This window comes from Aegilops tauschii, chromosome 1 (assembly GCF_002575655.3).
Source record: "Aegilops tauschii subsp. strangulata cultivar AL8/78 chromosome 1, Aet v6.0, whole genome shotgun sequence".
Classification (NCBI taxonomy): Eukaryota; Viridiplantae; Streptophyta; class Magnoliopsida; order Poales; family Poaceae; genus Aegilops; species Aegilops tauschii.
Genome location: NC_053035.3, coordinates 108,800,084 through 108,817,085, shown reverse-complemented (window position 1 = coordinate 108,817,085; position 17,002 = coordinate 108,800,084). Strand labels below are relative to the sequence as shown.

The 17,002-nt window shown below is 47.2% G+C and overlaps 1 protein-coding gene across 1 annotated transcript; it reads left to right on the top strand.

The window, feature by feature from the left end:
- The first annotated feature begins 8,854 nt into the window (after nt 1–8,854).
- Nucleotides 8,855–15,892, top strand: LOC109779762 (GDSL esterase/lipase At1g09390). The gene is made up of 5 exons (XM_020338390.4): nt 8,855–9,554; nt 14,338–14,523; nt 14,623–14,777; nt 14,874–15,144; nt 15,330–15,892. Exons 1-5 carry the CDS (start codon nt 9,098–9,100, stop codon nt 15,578–15,580), a joined length of 1,320 nt encoding a protein of 439 aa, XP_020193979.1. The 5' UTR covers nt 8,855–9,097; the 3' UTR covers nt 15,581–15,892.
- The last annotated feature ends 1,110 nt before the right edge of the window (nt 15,893–17,002 follow it).

The window sequence follows — 17,002 nt, the reverse complement described above, 5'->3', positions numbered from 1 at the left end:
CATCTCAATCAGTCCATCATATATCGTCATAATTGCCTTTCACTTGCACGACCGAATGATGTGGATAATAATAATAGTGCACGTGCATTGGACTAAGCTGGAATCTGCAGGCATTCAATAAACAGGAGAAGACAAGGCAATATGGGCTCTTGGTTAAATCAACGATAATGCATAATAGAGCCACTTCAACAATTTTATTATGGTCTTCTCCTATCAACCCCCAAAGAAAAGAAAAGAAATAAAAACTATTTACACGGAAAGCTCCCAACAAGCAAAAGAAGAACAGGAAATATTTTTGGGTTTTCTTCTAATTATTACTACTACAGCAAGAAAGTAAACTAGCTAAAAGCTACTACTAATTTTTTTTGGTTTTTCTTAAGGTTTTTCAAACACACAAGAAGAAAGCATAAAAAGGAAAAATAAACTACAATGGATATTACAGTGAAAAAGTATGAGCACCGACAACTAGCAATGATTGTGTGAACATAAATGTAATGTCGGTGAGAAATACGTACTCTTCCAAGCTTAGGCTTTTGGCCTAAGTTAGCCTATTGCCACGGCTGGCCTCGCGGATATCCAAAGTTATAGTTGGGGTCGTACTGAGATGCAGCAGTTATTGCATCGTGGGCTGCAGCTTGGAGGCGAGCTATCTCAGCCCTCCTCTCGTACTCGTTCGCCTCCTCCTGGTAATGAAATATCTCCCCTTCGCCTGAAAGTCAGAGAAAGTAGGAGTAGGGAGAGCGACGTGATAGGTGCGTCGTCTGTCAAAGATTAGTCGGTACTAGAGGAACTGATCGTTCCTCTCAACAAAACGATGACGAACCATAGCCTCATAATCTAAATGAACAGGAGGCAACTCAATCATACTCACGTATGGGTATATTAAGAAAATTAGCTAAACGGGTTGCATAAATTCCACCAAATAAATCTCCATTAAATCTATTATTATGCAACCTACGTGCAACAATGGCTCCCAAATTATAATGTTTATCTCCTAATACAGCACTCCTGAGAACACTGAGGTCGGGGACACACATGTGACATGCTTCATCCTTACCATTTATGCACCTACCTATGAAGAGAGCAAAATAATGTATAGCAGGAAAATGAATGCTCCCTATGGTAGCTTGTGCTATGTCTCTATATTCCCCCACAGCTATACTAGCAAGAAAATCTCTAAATTCAGGTTTGCGGGGTTCACTAGGACTACCCCATTCTGGGAGTTTGCAAGCAATATTAAAATCATCTAAATCCATAGTATAAGAATTTTCATAAAGATCAAACAGGACAGTTTGAGAATTGCGTGATGATGAAAAGTCAAACCTTCTCACAAAGGAATCAGTGAGATAGTGGTACTGACGGCACTTATCTGCCTCGAAGCTCACAAGATCAACGTTACGCACATATGCGTTAAATTCTTCCTTGATTCCTGCTCGATCCATGAAGTCCTCTGAAGGCCATTCACAAGCCCGCACTTGAGCGTCCCTTGGTGGTTCATCGTCGGCATCGCGCATTGTGAGCCTGGGTCCTTGCTTCCTTGAAGGGCCACCTTGGTACATTTTCCTAAACATATTTCTTCCTCTGAAAATTTTGTGAAAATTTTAGTAACTTCAAATAAAAGTGAACCAAGCTCAACAAAATTGATAGCAACTACTCCCACAAGTGCCTAGAGACTATATCATGCATTAGAACTACTTGGAACCATATAAATTTGACATGCAAGCTCAAGAACATGGTCACCTAGGCAGCACAAATTTGCAATGAATAAAGCACTAGAACAAAAACTAATTAGACCAATGGAGGAGTTACATACCAAGGAACAATCCCCAAAAGCAGTTTTGTGGGAGGTGCTTTGAGCAAGGAGATCGAAAATCGCAGCAAAATGAGCTAGAACTCGTGCTTGAGCTGGTTGGTGATTTTTTTGGGAGGAAGGAGTGTGTGGGTGCAGGAATAAGTGGAGGGGAGCCACCATGGGCCCACGAGGCAGGGGGGCGACCAAGGGGTGGGCGCGCCCTGGACCCTCGTGGCCAGGTGCTTGTTCCCCCTGATGTGTTCTCAGTGCCAGATATTATCAAATATTCTAGAAAAAAACATATTTCAATTTCGGGGCATTTGGAGAACTTCTATTTTTGGGGTATTTTTTATTACATGGATAATTCAGAAAACTGACAGAAAATACTATTTTTGCTTTATTTATTCTAAATAACAGAAAGTAAAAGGAGGGTATAGGAGGTTGTGCCTTCTAACTACATCCATCTCATGCTCATCAAAAGGAATCCACTAACAAGGTTGATCAAGTCTTGTTAACAAACTCATTCTGAATAACATGGAACCGGAGAAATTTTGAATAACACTATGTTACCCCAACGGGGATATGGACGTCCCCAATAATAAGAATATCATATTTCTTCTTGACAGTAGGAAGAGGAAACTCAAAACCTCCAAAAATAATCGTTGTAATTTTTCCAATAGAGTTGATACTATGAACTTGAGGTTGTTTCCTCGGAAAGTGTACCGTATGCTCATTACTATTAACATGAAAAGTGACATTGCCTTTGTTGCAATCAATAACAGCCCCTGCAGTATTCAAAAAGGGTCTTCCAAGAATAATAGACATACTATCGTCCTCGGGAATATCAAGAATAACAAAGTCTGTTAAAATAGTAACGTTTGCAACCACAACAGGCACATCCTCACAAATACCGACAGGTATAGCAGTTGATTTATCAGCCATTTGCAAAGATATTTCAGTAGGTGTCAACTTATTCAAATCAAGTCTACGATATAAAGAGAGAGGCATAACACTAACACCGGCTCCAAGATCACATAAAGCAGTTCTAACATAATTTCTTTTAATGGAGCATGGTATAGTTGGTACTCCTGGATCTCCTAGTTTCTTAGGTATTCCACCTTAAAAGTATAATTAGCAAGCATGGTGGAAATTTCAGCTTCCGGTATCTTTCTTTTATTTCTGACAATTTCTTTCATGTACTTAGCATAAGGATTCATTTTGAGCATATCAGTTAATCGCATACGCAAAAAGATAGGTCTAATCATTTCAGCAAAGCGCTCAAAATCCTCATCATCCTTTTTCTTGGATGGTTTGGGAGGAAAAGGCATGGGTTTCTGAACCCATGGCTCTCTTTCTTTGCCGTGCTTCCTAGCAACAAAGTCTCTCTTATCATAACGTTGATTCTTTGATTGTGGGTTATCAAGATCAATAGCAGGTTCAATTTCTTCATCATTATCATTGCTAGGTTGAGCATCAACATGAACATCATCATTAACATTATCACTAGGTTCATGTTCATTACCAGATTGTGTTTCAGCATCAGAAATAGAAATATCATTGGGATTCTCAGGTGTGTCTATAACAGGTTCACTAGAAGCATGCAAAGTCCTATCATTTTTCTTTTTCTTCTGTTTAGAAGGACTAGGTGCATCAATATTATTTCTCTGAGAATCCTGCTCAATTCTCTTAGGATGGCCTTCAGGATACAAAGATTCCTGAGTCATTTTACCAGTTCTAGTAGCCACTCTAACAGCATAGTCATTATTCTTACTATTCAATTCATTGAGCAAATCATTCTGAGCTTTAAGTACTTGTTCTACTTGAGTGGTAACCATAGAAGCATGTTTACTAACGAGTTTAAGTTCACCTTTAACTCTAGACATATAATCACCCAAGTGTTCAATCATATAAGCATTGTGTTTTAATTCCCTACCAAAATAAGCATTGAAGTCTTCTTGCTTAACCATAAAATTATCAAACTCATCCAAACATTGGCTAGCAAACTTAGTAGGAGGGATTTCAGCTTTATCATATCTATAGAGAGAATTTACCTTTACTACCTGTGTCGGGTTATCAAGACCATATATTTCTTCAACAGGCGGTAAATTAAGACCATGTATTTCTTCAATAGGAGGTAAATTCTTAACATCTTCAGCTTTAATACCTTTTTCCTTCATAGATTTCTTTGCCTCTTGCATATCTTCAGGATTGAGAAATAGAATACCCCTTTTCTTCGGAGTTGGCTTAGGAGTTGGTTCAGGAAGTTTCCAATTATTTTCATTGGTCAACATATTATTCAATAAAATTTCAGCTTCATCAGGTGTTCTTTCCCTGAAAACACAACCAGCACAACTATCCAGGTGGTCTCTGGAAGCATCGGTTAGTCCATTATAAAAGATATCAAGTATTTCATTTTTCTTGAGAGGATGATCAGGCAAAGCGTTAAGTAATTGGAGAAGCCTCCCCAAGCTTGTGGGAGACTCTCTTCTTAAATTTGCACAAAATTATATATTTCCCTTAAAGCAGCTTGTTTCTTATGAGCAGGGAAATATTTAGCAGAGAAGTAATAAATCATATCCTGGGGACTACGCACACAACCAGGATCAAGAGAATTAAACAATATCTTAGCATCACCCTTTAATGAGAACGGAAATATTTTAAGGATGTAATAGTAGTGAGTTTTCTCATCATTAGTGAACAGGGTGGCTATATCATTTAATTTAGTAAGGTGTGCCACAACAGTTTCAGATTCATAGCCATAAAAAGGATCAGATTCAACCAAAGTAATTATATCAGGATCAACAGAGAATTCATAATCCTTATCAGTAACAAAGATAGGTGAAGTAGCATAAGCAGGATCATATTTCATTCTAGCATTCAAAGTTTTTTGTTTCAGCTTAGCTAATAATTTCTTAAGATCATTCCTATCATTGCAAGCAAGAAAGTCTCTAGCAGTTTCTTCATCGATAACATAGCCCTCAGGCACAACAAGCAATTCATATCTAGGGGGAGAATCTTCATCATCACTTTCATCAATATTATCAGTTTCAATAATTTCTTTCTCTCTAGCCCTAGCAAGTTGTTCATCAAGAAATTCACCAAGTGGCACGGTAGTATCAAGCATAGAAGTAGTTTCATCATAAGTATCATGCATAGCAGAAGTGGCATCATCAATAACATGCGACATATCAGAATTAATAGCAGAAGCAGGTTTAGGTGTCGCAAGTTTACTCAAAACAAAAGGTGAATCAAGTGCAGAGCTAGATGGCAGTTACTTACCTCCCCTCGTAGTTGAGGGATAAATTTTGGTTTTCTCGTCTTTCAAGTTCTTCATAGTGACCAGCAGATATAAATCCCAAGTGACTCAAAGAATAGAGGTATGCTCCCCGGCAACGGCGCCAGAAAATAGTCTTGATAACCCACAAGTATAGGGGATCGCAATAGTTTTCGAGGGTAGAGTATTCAACCCAAATTTATTGATTCGACACAAGGGGAGCCAAAGAATATTCTCAAGTATTAGCAGTTGAGTTGTCAATTCAACCACACCTGGATTACTTAATATCTGCAAAGTATTTAGTAGCAAAGTAGTATGATAGTAACGGTAACAGTAGCAAAAGTAATATTTTTGGGTTTTGTAGTAATTATAACAATAGCAACGGAAAAGTAAATAAGCGGAGAACAATATATGAAAAGCTCATAGGCATTGGATCAGTGATGGAGAATTATGCCGGATGCAGTTCATCATGTAACAGTCATAACATAGGGTGACACATAACTAGCTCCAATTCATCAATGTAATGTAGGCATGTATTTCGAATATAGTCATACGTGCTTATGGAAAAGAACTTGCATGACATCTTTTGTCCTACCCTCCCGTGGCAGCGGGGTCCTAACAGAAACTAAGGGATATTAAGGCCTCCTTTTAATAGAGTACCAGACCAAAGCATTAACACATAGTGAATACATGAACTCCTCAAACTACGGTCATCACCGGGAGTGGTCCCGATTATTGTCACTTCGGGGTTGCCGGATCATAACACATAGTAGGTGACTATAGACTTGCAAGATAGGATCAAGAACTCACATATATTCATGAAAACATAATAGGTTCAGATCTGAAATCATGGCACTCGGCCCTAGTGACAAGCATTAAGCATAGCAAAGTCATAGCAACATCAATCTCAGAACATAGTGGATACTAGGGATCAAACCCTAACAAAACTAACTCGATTACATGATAAATCTCGTCCAACCCATCACCGTCCAGCAAGCCTACGATGGAATTACTCACGCACGGCGGTGAGCATCATGAAATTGGTGATGGAGGATGGTTGATGATGACGATGGCGACGGATTCCCTCTCCGGAGCCCCGAACGGACTCCAGATCAGCTCTCCCGAGAGAGTTTAGGGCTTGGCGGCGGCTCCGTATCGTAAAACGCGATGAATCTTTCTCTCTAATTTTTTTCTCCCCGAACACGAATATATAGAGTTGGAGTTGAGGTCGGTGGAGCTCCAGGGGGGCCACGGGGCAGGGGCGCGCCCAGGGGGGCAGGGGGGCGCGCCCAGGGGGGGCAGGCGCGCCCCCCACCCTCGTGGAAAGGGTGTGGGCCCCCTGTCCTTGATTCTTTCGCCAGTATTTTTCATATTTTCCAAAAATAATCTCTGTGAAGTTCCAGGTCATTCCGAGAACTTTTGTTTCTGCACAAAAATAACACCATGGCAATTCTGCTGAAAACAGCGTCAGTCCGGGTTAGTTCCATTCAAATCATGCAAGTTAGAGTCCAAAATAAGGGCAAAAGTGTTTGGAAAAGTAGATACGACGGAGACGTATCAAGCTACGCAATGCCGGACGCCTCGAAGCACCGTCCCCGACCCCTTCTTCCTCCTCGGGTCGTCGGAGATCCCCCTCGCCGCCCCGACTGCTCCGGACCATCTCTAAGCTCGCCGACCTGCTCGTCCGACTCGCCGTGAGCCTCTGATCCCAGCCATCCCTCTCTTCTTCCTTGTAGACCGCCGTAGCCACCGGACCGCCTACGCCCAGACCCGCCGCCACCTGCGCTCACCGCCGACGCGACTCCGGCGACCAAATGGTCCGCCCAGCGCGTCCAACCCACTCACCGCATCGCGTAGGCCCCCGCTAGCGCCTCATCTCGCTTGCTCGCGCACCGCAGCACTGCCGCGCTCACACAAGAGCTCCGGCCACCACGGCCGAGCTCCTCGCCGTCGCCTTCGGCCGCCCTAGCTGTTGTTGCCTGCTGCACTGGACGCGGGCGAGCTCTAGCTCCCCGTAGCCGCTCCTCGCCGTCCATTTGGACGCCATCGGAGCAATCCCGAGCCCCTCCGCCATCTCTGGCCTCGACAGCGTCAAGTCGCCGGTGGGTTTGACCTCGTCTGACCAGGGTTTGACCGCCCTAGGTCACTGGCGTGTGGGCCCGCCCGGCTAATTAATCTATTTAGGTTTAAACTTAATTAGATTAGCCCTGTTAGACTGACACACTGGCCCCACTGGTCAGTTTGACCTGGTCGGCGTCTGTTGACCTACTGACGTCACACCGACGTCATGCTGACGCAGTTAACAATTTTCTGGATTAAAAATAATCCAGGAAATTTCAGAAAATGTTTAAAACTTCTAAAATTCATAGAAATTAAACCATAACTCCAAATGAAATAATTTATATATGAAAAATTATCAAAAAATCCAATCTATCCCTATGTACCATTTCCATGCATGTTAGAACAACTTATGGCTTCTGTTTAGGACAAACCAAATAAATGGCATTTGCATATCCACATATGGAGTTTGAATTTGAATCTTGGATTCAAACCAACTTCATTTAAATTGTTGCTAGTTGCATTAGCTCAAACCACAGCATATTGACATGTCATGATCATGCATCATATTGTTGCATTGCATTGATTGTGTTCCTTCTCTGTTGCCGGTATTTGCCCCCTCTTAGTAGACGTGGTTCCGACGATGAGATCGATGACACCGATCAAGAACTACTATCTTCAGATGTGCCAGGCAAGCAAAAACCCCTTGTTCGTTCCGATACAATCCCATTCTCTCGCTCTTGCTCTCTTTTACTGCATTAGGACAACAACGTGTCAACTGTTACATGCTGCGGTAGTTGAACCCCTTTCCTCTGCATGACCTGTCTTTGCCACAGTAAATAGTTGAAACCCACTAGCATGATTAGTATTTGTTTGATCTATGATGTGTCTACTCATTCATGCTTGCTTATTATGCCTGCTATGCTTAGAGTTGTGTCAGGTCTGATTCATCTGGGATGGATTGGAATGGTGTGAACATGTCCTACTGTTGAGAGCTAAGTGTGTGAACACGATTTGGTAAAGGTATCGATGAGAGGCCATGTAGGAGTACATGGTGGGTTGTTTCATTGGAACCGTCCTTAGGAACTGAGTTCTGTGTATGTGATTTAAGATCAGGTACTACCACACATTGGGATCCTTAATTGACCCTCTCGACTTATTAACTGCCCTTGTCCTCTATCCAGGAGTTGCAAGTAGTTTCTGGTCTTTGTAGTATACTGGAGGCCGTGCGCAGCGCTGACCCTAGGGGTGGGCTATGATGCGGTAGGTACGTGGCACAGTGTATCGGGACGCCCGTTTGGTGCCTCGGTTGTAATCGGTGATGTTTGCTTTATATATAAAGCGGGGAAACCTTTTTTCGTCATAAGTGCCACACGTATGGCACGAACACATTGCAACTCTGAATGATTTTTATGGCAAGTTTAGTGACGTAAGAATGACAACTTTAGTTGTCAAACATATCACTCTTTCTTTTCGGATGACAAGTTCAATTTTTTTTAAAGACATCACAGTAAATTTACTACATGACACACGTGTGGTACTTATCATTTATGTAAAAAATGTTCAGCTAAAAGAAAAGAAGACCATACTGCCCTTTTTTTTTACTTTTTCGGAGGGGGGTGTGTATGTACCGAAGCAGGCCTCAAATAACATAGCTGCGCATAGGCAGATATTTTTGCTGTTTTTTTAGCTTACACTTTGGCTAGTTGGTCTAGAAATGAAAGTCACGAAAACAAAAGGTAAACAGGGGCACGCACCAACCCCTCCACATGTTTTGTTCATTGTGGTATTATTTCGAGCTTTCTCTTCGTTTGAAGCATTGTGTTGTGTGCATTTGGGAGCTCGCTAAATAACACTGTATATAAACAACACACACAGACACAGACTGAGAGACAGACAAGAGTCGCACATCAGAGAGCACGGAGGGAGAAGACCGACAGCCAGCGGCAGTGGCTAGGTAGACAAGGCCAGCCATGGCGAGCGGGCCGAACGGGGGAGGCAATGGAGGGAGCGCCGGCGGCGGGCTGATGAAGAACATGAGCCTGCTGCGGCTGCAGTACTACTGCGTGCTGGGCGCGGTGGCCGGGGCCGTCCTGTTCGCGACGCTCCGCTACATGCCGGCCGCCGGCAGCGGCGCGGCCCTCTCCACCACCTCCGCGCTCGCCACCGCCGCGGCGCCCGCCGGGGCCGGGTCCGGGGCGGGCGAGCACCGGAAGATCAAGGGGACGGCGCCGGCGCCCGCGAAGGCGGCGGCCAAGGTGGTGACGAAGCCCAAGGAGGTGGTGGTGTTCAACTTCGGCGACTCCAACTCGGACACGGGCGGGGTGGCGGCGATAATGGGGATCCGCATCGCGGCGCCGGAGGGGCGCGCCTTCTTCCACCACCCCACCGGGCGGCTCTCCGACGGCCGCGTCGTCCTCGACTTCATCTGTGAGTGCCTCTTCCCCCCGCGTTCCCCTCCCCTCTCCCCTCGTCACTTCAGGCAAAGTAGAAATTAATTAGATTAACCAAGTGCTAGTAATTTAAATACTCCTACGAGTACTGTTTTTTTCGAGGGAATTTCCTACTACTACTACGAGTAGATGAATCCACCGAATGTCTTGTCGGAATGCGTAATCTATCTCCAATATGCTTAGCCGCATTGGGAATCGATTGTGGGGAGGGAGAGGGCGCGTTTGAACTGAAGATTACTAGTAGTAACAAGGTTGGTGGAAGAATTGAAAATCATGGTTAGTTGCTGGCTTTTGAATTGAAAATCATTTCCCTTTGATTAATATTTTGGTGAGAGACTACTACAAGATTGATTTTTCTTGACCGTCGTTCGAGCTCATAACCATGGCGTGGCCTGCCATCAGGTGAAAAAACACGAACGCAGTCCAATGTGTACGTTGTTTTCGCCTTCCCCACCATACCGTGTGAAAGTTTTGCCGGCCAAATCGTGACCTCCATCCATCTACTCCTACCCAGCTGGCATGCCATCGCATTTCTTCCACGCCACCGAATCAACGTGGTCTGGCGGATTCCGTTGGTTTTTGACGCGTTCGGCTTGACGCCAAAAACTTTGGCGAGACGCGTCTCTCCGCCGCTCTTGTCCCGCGTTTCCATGAGAAACCAGGCTCATGGGCCATGGCCATCGCGGGGAGGTAGATCCACCCCCGAATTGATGGCCAACCAACGTGTGATCGCAGCTGACGCCAAAGTCCCATAGTACGTCTGTCTGTCTGTCCGTCCGTTCGCTCTCTCATGATGCGCACTGACCGACCTCTCTGGCCGTGGCCGGAAAGAAAGAAAGAAAAGCGAGCCGCTTGTGTGGGAACACGGAATCTCATGCCAGGTTTTCAAGCATCCCCGTGCGGCCGTTGTCAAATTGTCAAATGCCAACCACCCCGCACTAATTTAAATCAACTTACTCTACATAGATTTAGCTTTCGTTGAAAGAAAGGAAAATAAAAGAAATATATATTGTAGGAGTAGATCAGTTAAGCAGAATGGTGGCATGCATATCCATCCAGCCAGCCAGTGGTTGGTGAAGGCGCCGCGCTGGCCGCTGGATCCGATCGCACGACGCCGACAGCTCCTCTGCCTTCATCTCGTCACACACACACACACAGGGCGCGCTAATTTAAATCAACTTACTCTACATAGATTTAGCTTTCGTTGAAAGAAAGGAAAATAAAAGAAATATATATTGTAGGAGTAGATCAGTTAAGCAGAAGGGTGGCATGCATATCCATCCAGCCAGCCAGTGGTTGGTGAAGGCGCCGCGCTGGCCGCTGGATCCGATCGCACGACGCCGACAGCTCCTCTGCCTTCATCTCGTCACACACACACAGGGCGCGCACCTGAGCTTAATTATCGTAGGCCCTAAGAGCAACTCTAACGAGCCGACCTACACGGACATCGATTTTGTCTGCATTTTGTCTGTTTGGGTCGCCCGTCCGCCCGTCCGTGTCCGCTTTTTCGAATGGGTCGGCCTGTGCGCGGCGGCATTCTGTCGAACACTTGGTGGGCGAGCTCCGCACCGCCGCCCCAAGCTCCCACGCCGCCTCGCCCTGCAGCTCGCCCCGCCTCGGCCCGCTCGCGTCCTCGCCGCCCAGCAGCTCGCCCCGCCCCCGCGCCCGCTCGCCGCCCCGGCGCTCGCCCCGTGCCATAGCTCGCCGCCCCGAGCTCGCCGCGCCAGTGCCGCAGCTCGCCCTGCAGCTCGTCGCCCCGCTCACGGCGCCGCACCACGCGCGCGCCAGTGCCGCAGCTCGCCCCGCTCGCGGCGCTGCACCTCACACCGCCCGCTCGACGGCCCGCCGCAGCTCGCCCGCAGTCGCGTGCTCCCGCACCATGCTGCAGCCACAGCTTGCCGCGCTCGCCTAGAGCTCGCCGCCCCGCTCGCGGCACCCGTGCCGCAGCTGGCCGCGCCCGCTCGCCGCACCCGTGCCGCAGCTGGCCGCAGTCGCGAGCTCCCGCGGCTCGCAGCATATGCGTGCATAGCCGAAGGGCATGTGCGCGTACACGCACACATGTACATGCACGCATGGCTAGCTGGACCAGAACGGACGAGCCTCGGCGTAGCTCTACTTGTGCATATACACGCACGCATGGCATGCCTATACGCGCGCTCGTTGCTACACACGGGAGCTCTGCTTACCGGCGAGCTGCGCCCAAAGAAGAGACCGCGCATCGACGAGGAGCTTGCCAAGGAGGAGGCCGCGGCGCTCACCGGTGCCGGCGTTGCCCCGGGTCCGGCGCTTCCTCGACGCTGCCTCGGCTCCGGCCCTTCTCCGGCGCTGTCCCGCGGCGTGGTTGGTGGTCTGGAGCAGGGGGTGGGTGGGTGGGAGAAGAGAGAAAGGAAAGGAGGAGAGAGATGGGATGGGTGGTTGGATGACATGTGGGCCACGCAGCACATGCAGCGCGCAGGAGCGGACGAGGAGAGCAGAGAAAACGTCTGCTTTGTGTCCGCCGCCGACCCAAATACAACACAAATTTGAGACGGAAATGGGTCCGCCCGAACACAAAGCGGACGCAAAATGAAAATGGGTCTCTGCGTTGGGCAGTCTATTCTGTCCGCGCCGACCTAAACGGACGCGGACGAAACATCATCGTGCCGCACCTGACACCTCCTGAGCTGAGGAGTGAGTGGGCGACCACAGTATGCAGTAGTACTACTACACGTTTTCAGGGGAGTGTAATGCGACGACGACGACGACCACGACGACGAGGGTGAGTCGAATTTCTCGTCGTCGATGACATGACATAGGTAGCTAGGACCTGGACGACGAGGTGGGTGTGGTGGAGCGAGGGGTGGGTGGCACCGGCACGTAGCGAGTTGGCTGGGAATGCCTAGCGAGCAAGGGAGGAGCGACGTCACGTAGCTAGCAGCAGCAACTCCTCACCCACTCCTGAGTCCTGACTCCTCTTTTTTTATATAAAAAACACCAAAAAAATCACATGCTGCGCTAGAGGTAGCATCACATGGCTCGATCGACCGAACCACCGGCGGCTACCTCTCTGCCCATCTTTTAGCCACCTTTTTGGTCGTTCCCTGCACATGGCAATTTCGTACGTAGTAATTTTCTACTCCTACGCGCTTTGATCCCGTGGTGCTCAGAGGGACCGACATCTCTCCCTTTGAGTGGATGCTAGGGCCCACTCCCGCACAAGGAAGGGAAATCGAGTTGAGTTGCACCTTCCTCCGTTCCGAGTTTTCGAGAATCAATGTCCCGGCCGGCCGGCCCCCATATGATATGATCATATCGTACCCGTCGGAGCGAGCGATCCCCACAAGGCCGCACAACAAGAGATCCGCACCGACGCAACAATTTCCTAGCAGTACTGTGATACGTTTGTCGTTGTGGTTGTTGGTTGCACGAACAAGCGCTCGAGTCTTCCAGTCAGGCCTCCCGCATGATGTCGCGCCATCCTCGCTCACCCACCAGACGGATGAGAGGCCAAAAGGTTTCGGATCCATCCAGAAGTGTGGGTGCATGGAGGAGGCATGGTGTCGTTTTGACCGTGTGCACTGCCATGACGTTGTGCTGCGGAACTCGATGATCGGAGGGCTTGCGATGAATGACCATGGTGACCGTGCACTCGAGTTGTTCCAAAGGATGCTGGAAAACGGTTTTGTGCCAAACCAGTCAACGTTCGTCGCTGCTTTGTGCGCGTGCACCCACACAAGGTCGTCTGGACCAAGGGAGGAGAAATTTCCAGTCGATGCAGCAGCGCGGGGTCGAGCTCGAGCCACACAGAGAGCACTATGGGTGCCTAGCCGATCTTCTTGGGCGCGCAGGACGCGTTGAAGAGGCTGAGACTGTGTTGCTGGATATGCCAATGGTGCGCTGATGTCGTCACGCCGGATGCATAATGATAGTACTGTTGGCGAACGTGTCAGGGAAGCGGCTCGTTGAGCTAGAGCCACAACATGATGGGTGTTCTGCTGCTCTGTTGAACTTGTATGCAGTCAATGGTCGATGGGAAGATGCAAGAGCCATTCGGCAGATGATGGCGGAGAAGGGAGCCAAGGAAGAGGTGGGTTTGAGCTTCATGGAGTGAAATGGTTGGTTCTATGCATATGATGGTGGTGAAGGGAGCAAGATCCAGACGAGGGATCTGCTTCAATGTCGACAGAAGTAGCTTCTCTGTCAACTGGTGAGGCTATCTATGTCGATTTCATGTCCTCCGGTGGGAAGAACACAAGCTAGCCACGGGAACCACATCACACTTTTTTCTGCACATGTTAGTGTTTATTCTTCTGCTCCACTTGCTACCTGCAGCGACTGCTGTTCAAGTGCAACTTCTTCTTGCCATAAAGCAAACAAAAAAAACTCTAAAAAAAACATTGCACCTGTAAAATGCCAAAAACACGACAGAATTAAGAAGGATTAAACATAAGAGTACCACTCACGGCAAAAATGCCTTGCAGTTTACTACTCCTGTACTATGCAAGCCAACACTATCGCGTGGACTCGATCAAACGGCTCTCGAATTTGAGCTCAACAGCTCACCTGCATTGTTGTATATGGATGAAGAATCTTTTTCATAGAGCACGAGTGGGGAGTTTTGGATAAACAACACATGTCCTGCCCCATATGTGTGTTTTTTACTGGTACTTTTTTCCATTGGGATGCGGAACATTTGCAGAAATAAATCCGAAATTTTCAGTTTTCGATGCTTGACTTGGCTGACAGTTTAACGGTTTGCTCTGCCATTTCCTCTTCTTCAGGTGAGACCTTGAACACGCACCACCTGAGCCCCTACATGAAGCCGCTGGGTTCCGACTACAGCAACGGCGTTAACTTCGCCATCGCCGGAGCGACCGCGACGCCAGGGGACACGCCGTTCTCACTGGACGTGCAGATCGATCAGTTCATCTTCTACAGGGACAGGTGCAACGACTCCATCACAAGAGGTTTGCTCCGACTCGATCTGAACAAGGCTTCCGTTTTTGTTTTTTGAAACAATGTCATCTGACAAACTTGTTGGTTATTTCCTGGTGAATGTCATTCAGATGAGCCCGCCCCGCTCAACATGCTAGATTTCGAAAGAGCTCTGTACACCATGGACATTGGGCAGAACGACATCACTTCCATTCTCTACCTGCCCTACGACGAGGTGCTCGCAAAGCTTCCCCACTTTGTTGCTGAAATCAGGAAAGCCATCGAGGTACATATGGTTCAGAGAAGGACTTCCGTAAAATTCTGAAACTGGTGGCTACTCCGTGAAACGACCGTTAAGTGTTCGGTCCTTGCGAAACTGCAGATTCTGCATAAGAACGGGGCGAGGAAGTTCTGGATACACGGGACAGGCGCGCTGGGATGCCTGCCGGCGAAGCTCGCGATGCCGAGGGCCAGCGACGGCGACCTCGATGAGCACGGGTGCATCGCAAAGTTCAACAATGCTGCCAAGAAGTTCAACACATTGCTGAGTGAGGCCTGCGACGACCTGCGGTTGCTACTGAAGAAGTCTTCCATCATCTTCGTGGACATGTTCGCGATCAAGTATGATCTCGTCGCCAACCACACCAAACATGGTAAGTTACGATGCCAGTAAGCTGCAAAGAGATCATCATTCGGTAATCGTTGTTCATGAATATAAACCTCTGCTACCTGTAAAAAAAAATGCGCAATTTTGTCATGCTGAAAGTCTAGGATACTGGATTACAGTAACCGTTGTTCATCGGTGGAAAGCAGTCAGATTAAACTTGTCGATTCTCAGGGATCGAGAAGCCATTGATGACATGCTGCGGCCACGGAGGGCCCCCTTACAACTACGACCCCAAGAGGAGCTGCATGGGCGACAGCAAGGACCTGTGCAAGCTTGGCGACAAGTTCATCAGCTGGGACGGGGTCCACTTCACCGACGCGGCAAACAGCATCGTGGCATCCATGGCTATCAGCGGCGAATACTCCGTCCCCAGGATGAAGCTCACCAGCTTGGTCAAGCCTGCCAAGTCCAAGGCCTCGTAATGATGCATCAATCCAGTGAACCCAATGCTTTGGTATAGGAATGATGAAGGTGAAGGTACCACTAACAAGAACTAACCCCCAATGCGAGTTCATCGGAAGTCCTTAATCACAGACTCGCAGCCGCCGCAAAAAATGGGATCTTATTTTTCTTCCTTTCTTTTTCTTTTCCTTTATGTATAATTGAAGTGTGCGTATATCCTAGGGGTTAAGTTAATGCATATGCAGGTTGTCTGTGGCTCTGTGCCATATATGAACTTGTCTACAAAATTCTGAATTTTCATCAATAAATATTAAATAGAGATGGGTATTTAACATGCTTTTTTCGATTTCTAACTTGCAAAAATCAATAATATCTTATCATTTTGTGGCACAAAAACTAAGCTAAAAATGTTATTATTGTGAATGAAGATCTAAAGGAGAACTCTCATCGTTGTGTCGAGGAGGAAACTCAAATGATGCACATAAATCTTTTTACAGTGGATACAACTAATCACTAAAAATATATGCTAGCTTGTCTAGAGACTAGAGGGGTACACCATTCCTGGAGCATATCATGGAGACATGCAAGAATTTCAACTGTTTTGTACGGACTACAGACTAGAAATACAGGGAGATCAGATGCGTCCAAAGTTTCAGGCCTGCTACATGGAGCTCGGAGCCTCGGCCATGGCTGCTTAATTTTCCTTTTTCTGCCCACTTTCCAGGCAAGGAGGAACCCCTCTGGCTTGGTTTCGCATTGGTCAGAGAAGTCAAAGCGGACACAAAGTTCAATCAAAGGAATACTGCCCAGCTGGTTCCATCATTCCATTTCCATGTAGTGATCTACTACTAATCTATCACTGCAAACAGATTGTCCTTGTCATGTAGTATGATGCCACACAGTACGCTGCTGCAAGTTGGTGGGTGTACCACAAACCCACTGAAGATGTTCTGCAGGAGCATGAGGGATCTCATTATTCTTATGAATTAAATTAATCGATTATGCAGTTTCCCCCTTCCATTAAAAAATAACTACGGGGTAACACGGGGGGACCAAACCCAGGTGCTGTGCTAAGGACTGAAAAGCACTGGTTTCTCTTTTTTTGGAACAGATCTCAACCGTAAACTTGCACATTTGCAGTCACCATTGGAAAGAAGATTCTTATGCCAGGCTGACCCCACCCCCATTTGCGAGTTTGAAAACGTCCATGCGGCCGTCACTCGGCGGCTTCGTCAACACCTTCTCCCCACCTCTCCTCCAATAATTACGTACGTCGTCGCCATCTACGCGAGGCCAAATCGGCAATCACGTGCTGAAATTTAACAGTTTTAGCGGGTGTTTCTTCGAATTTCACAAAGATATTTAACCAAACACTCTAAAATGATATGCAATTGGTGGCTCCATTTTGAGTTGTCTAAGCTTAACGGCTTAACAAAATGATG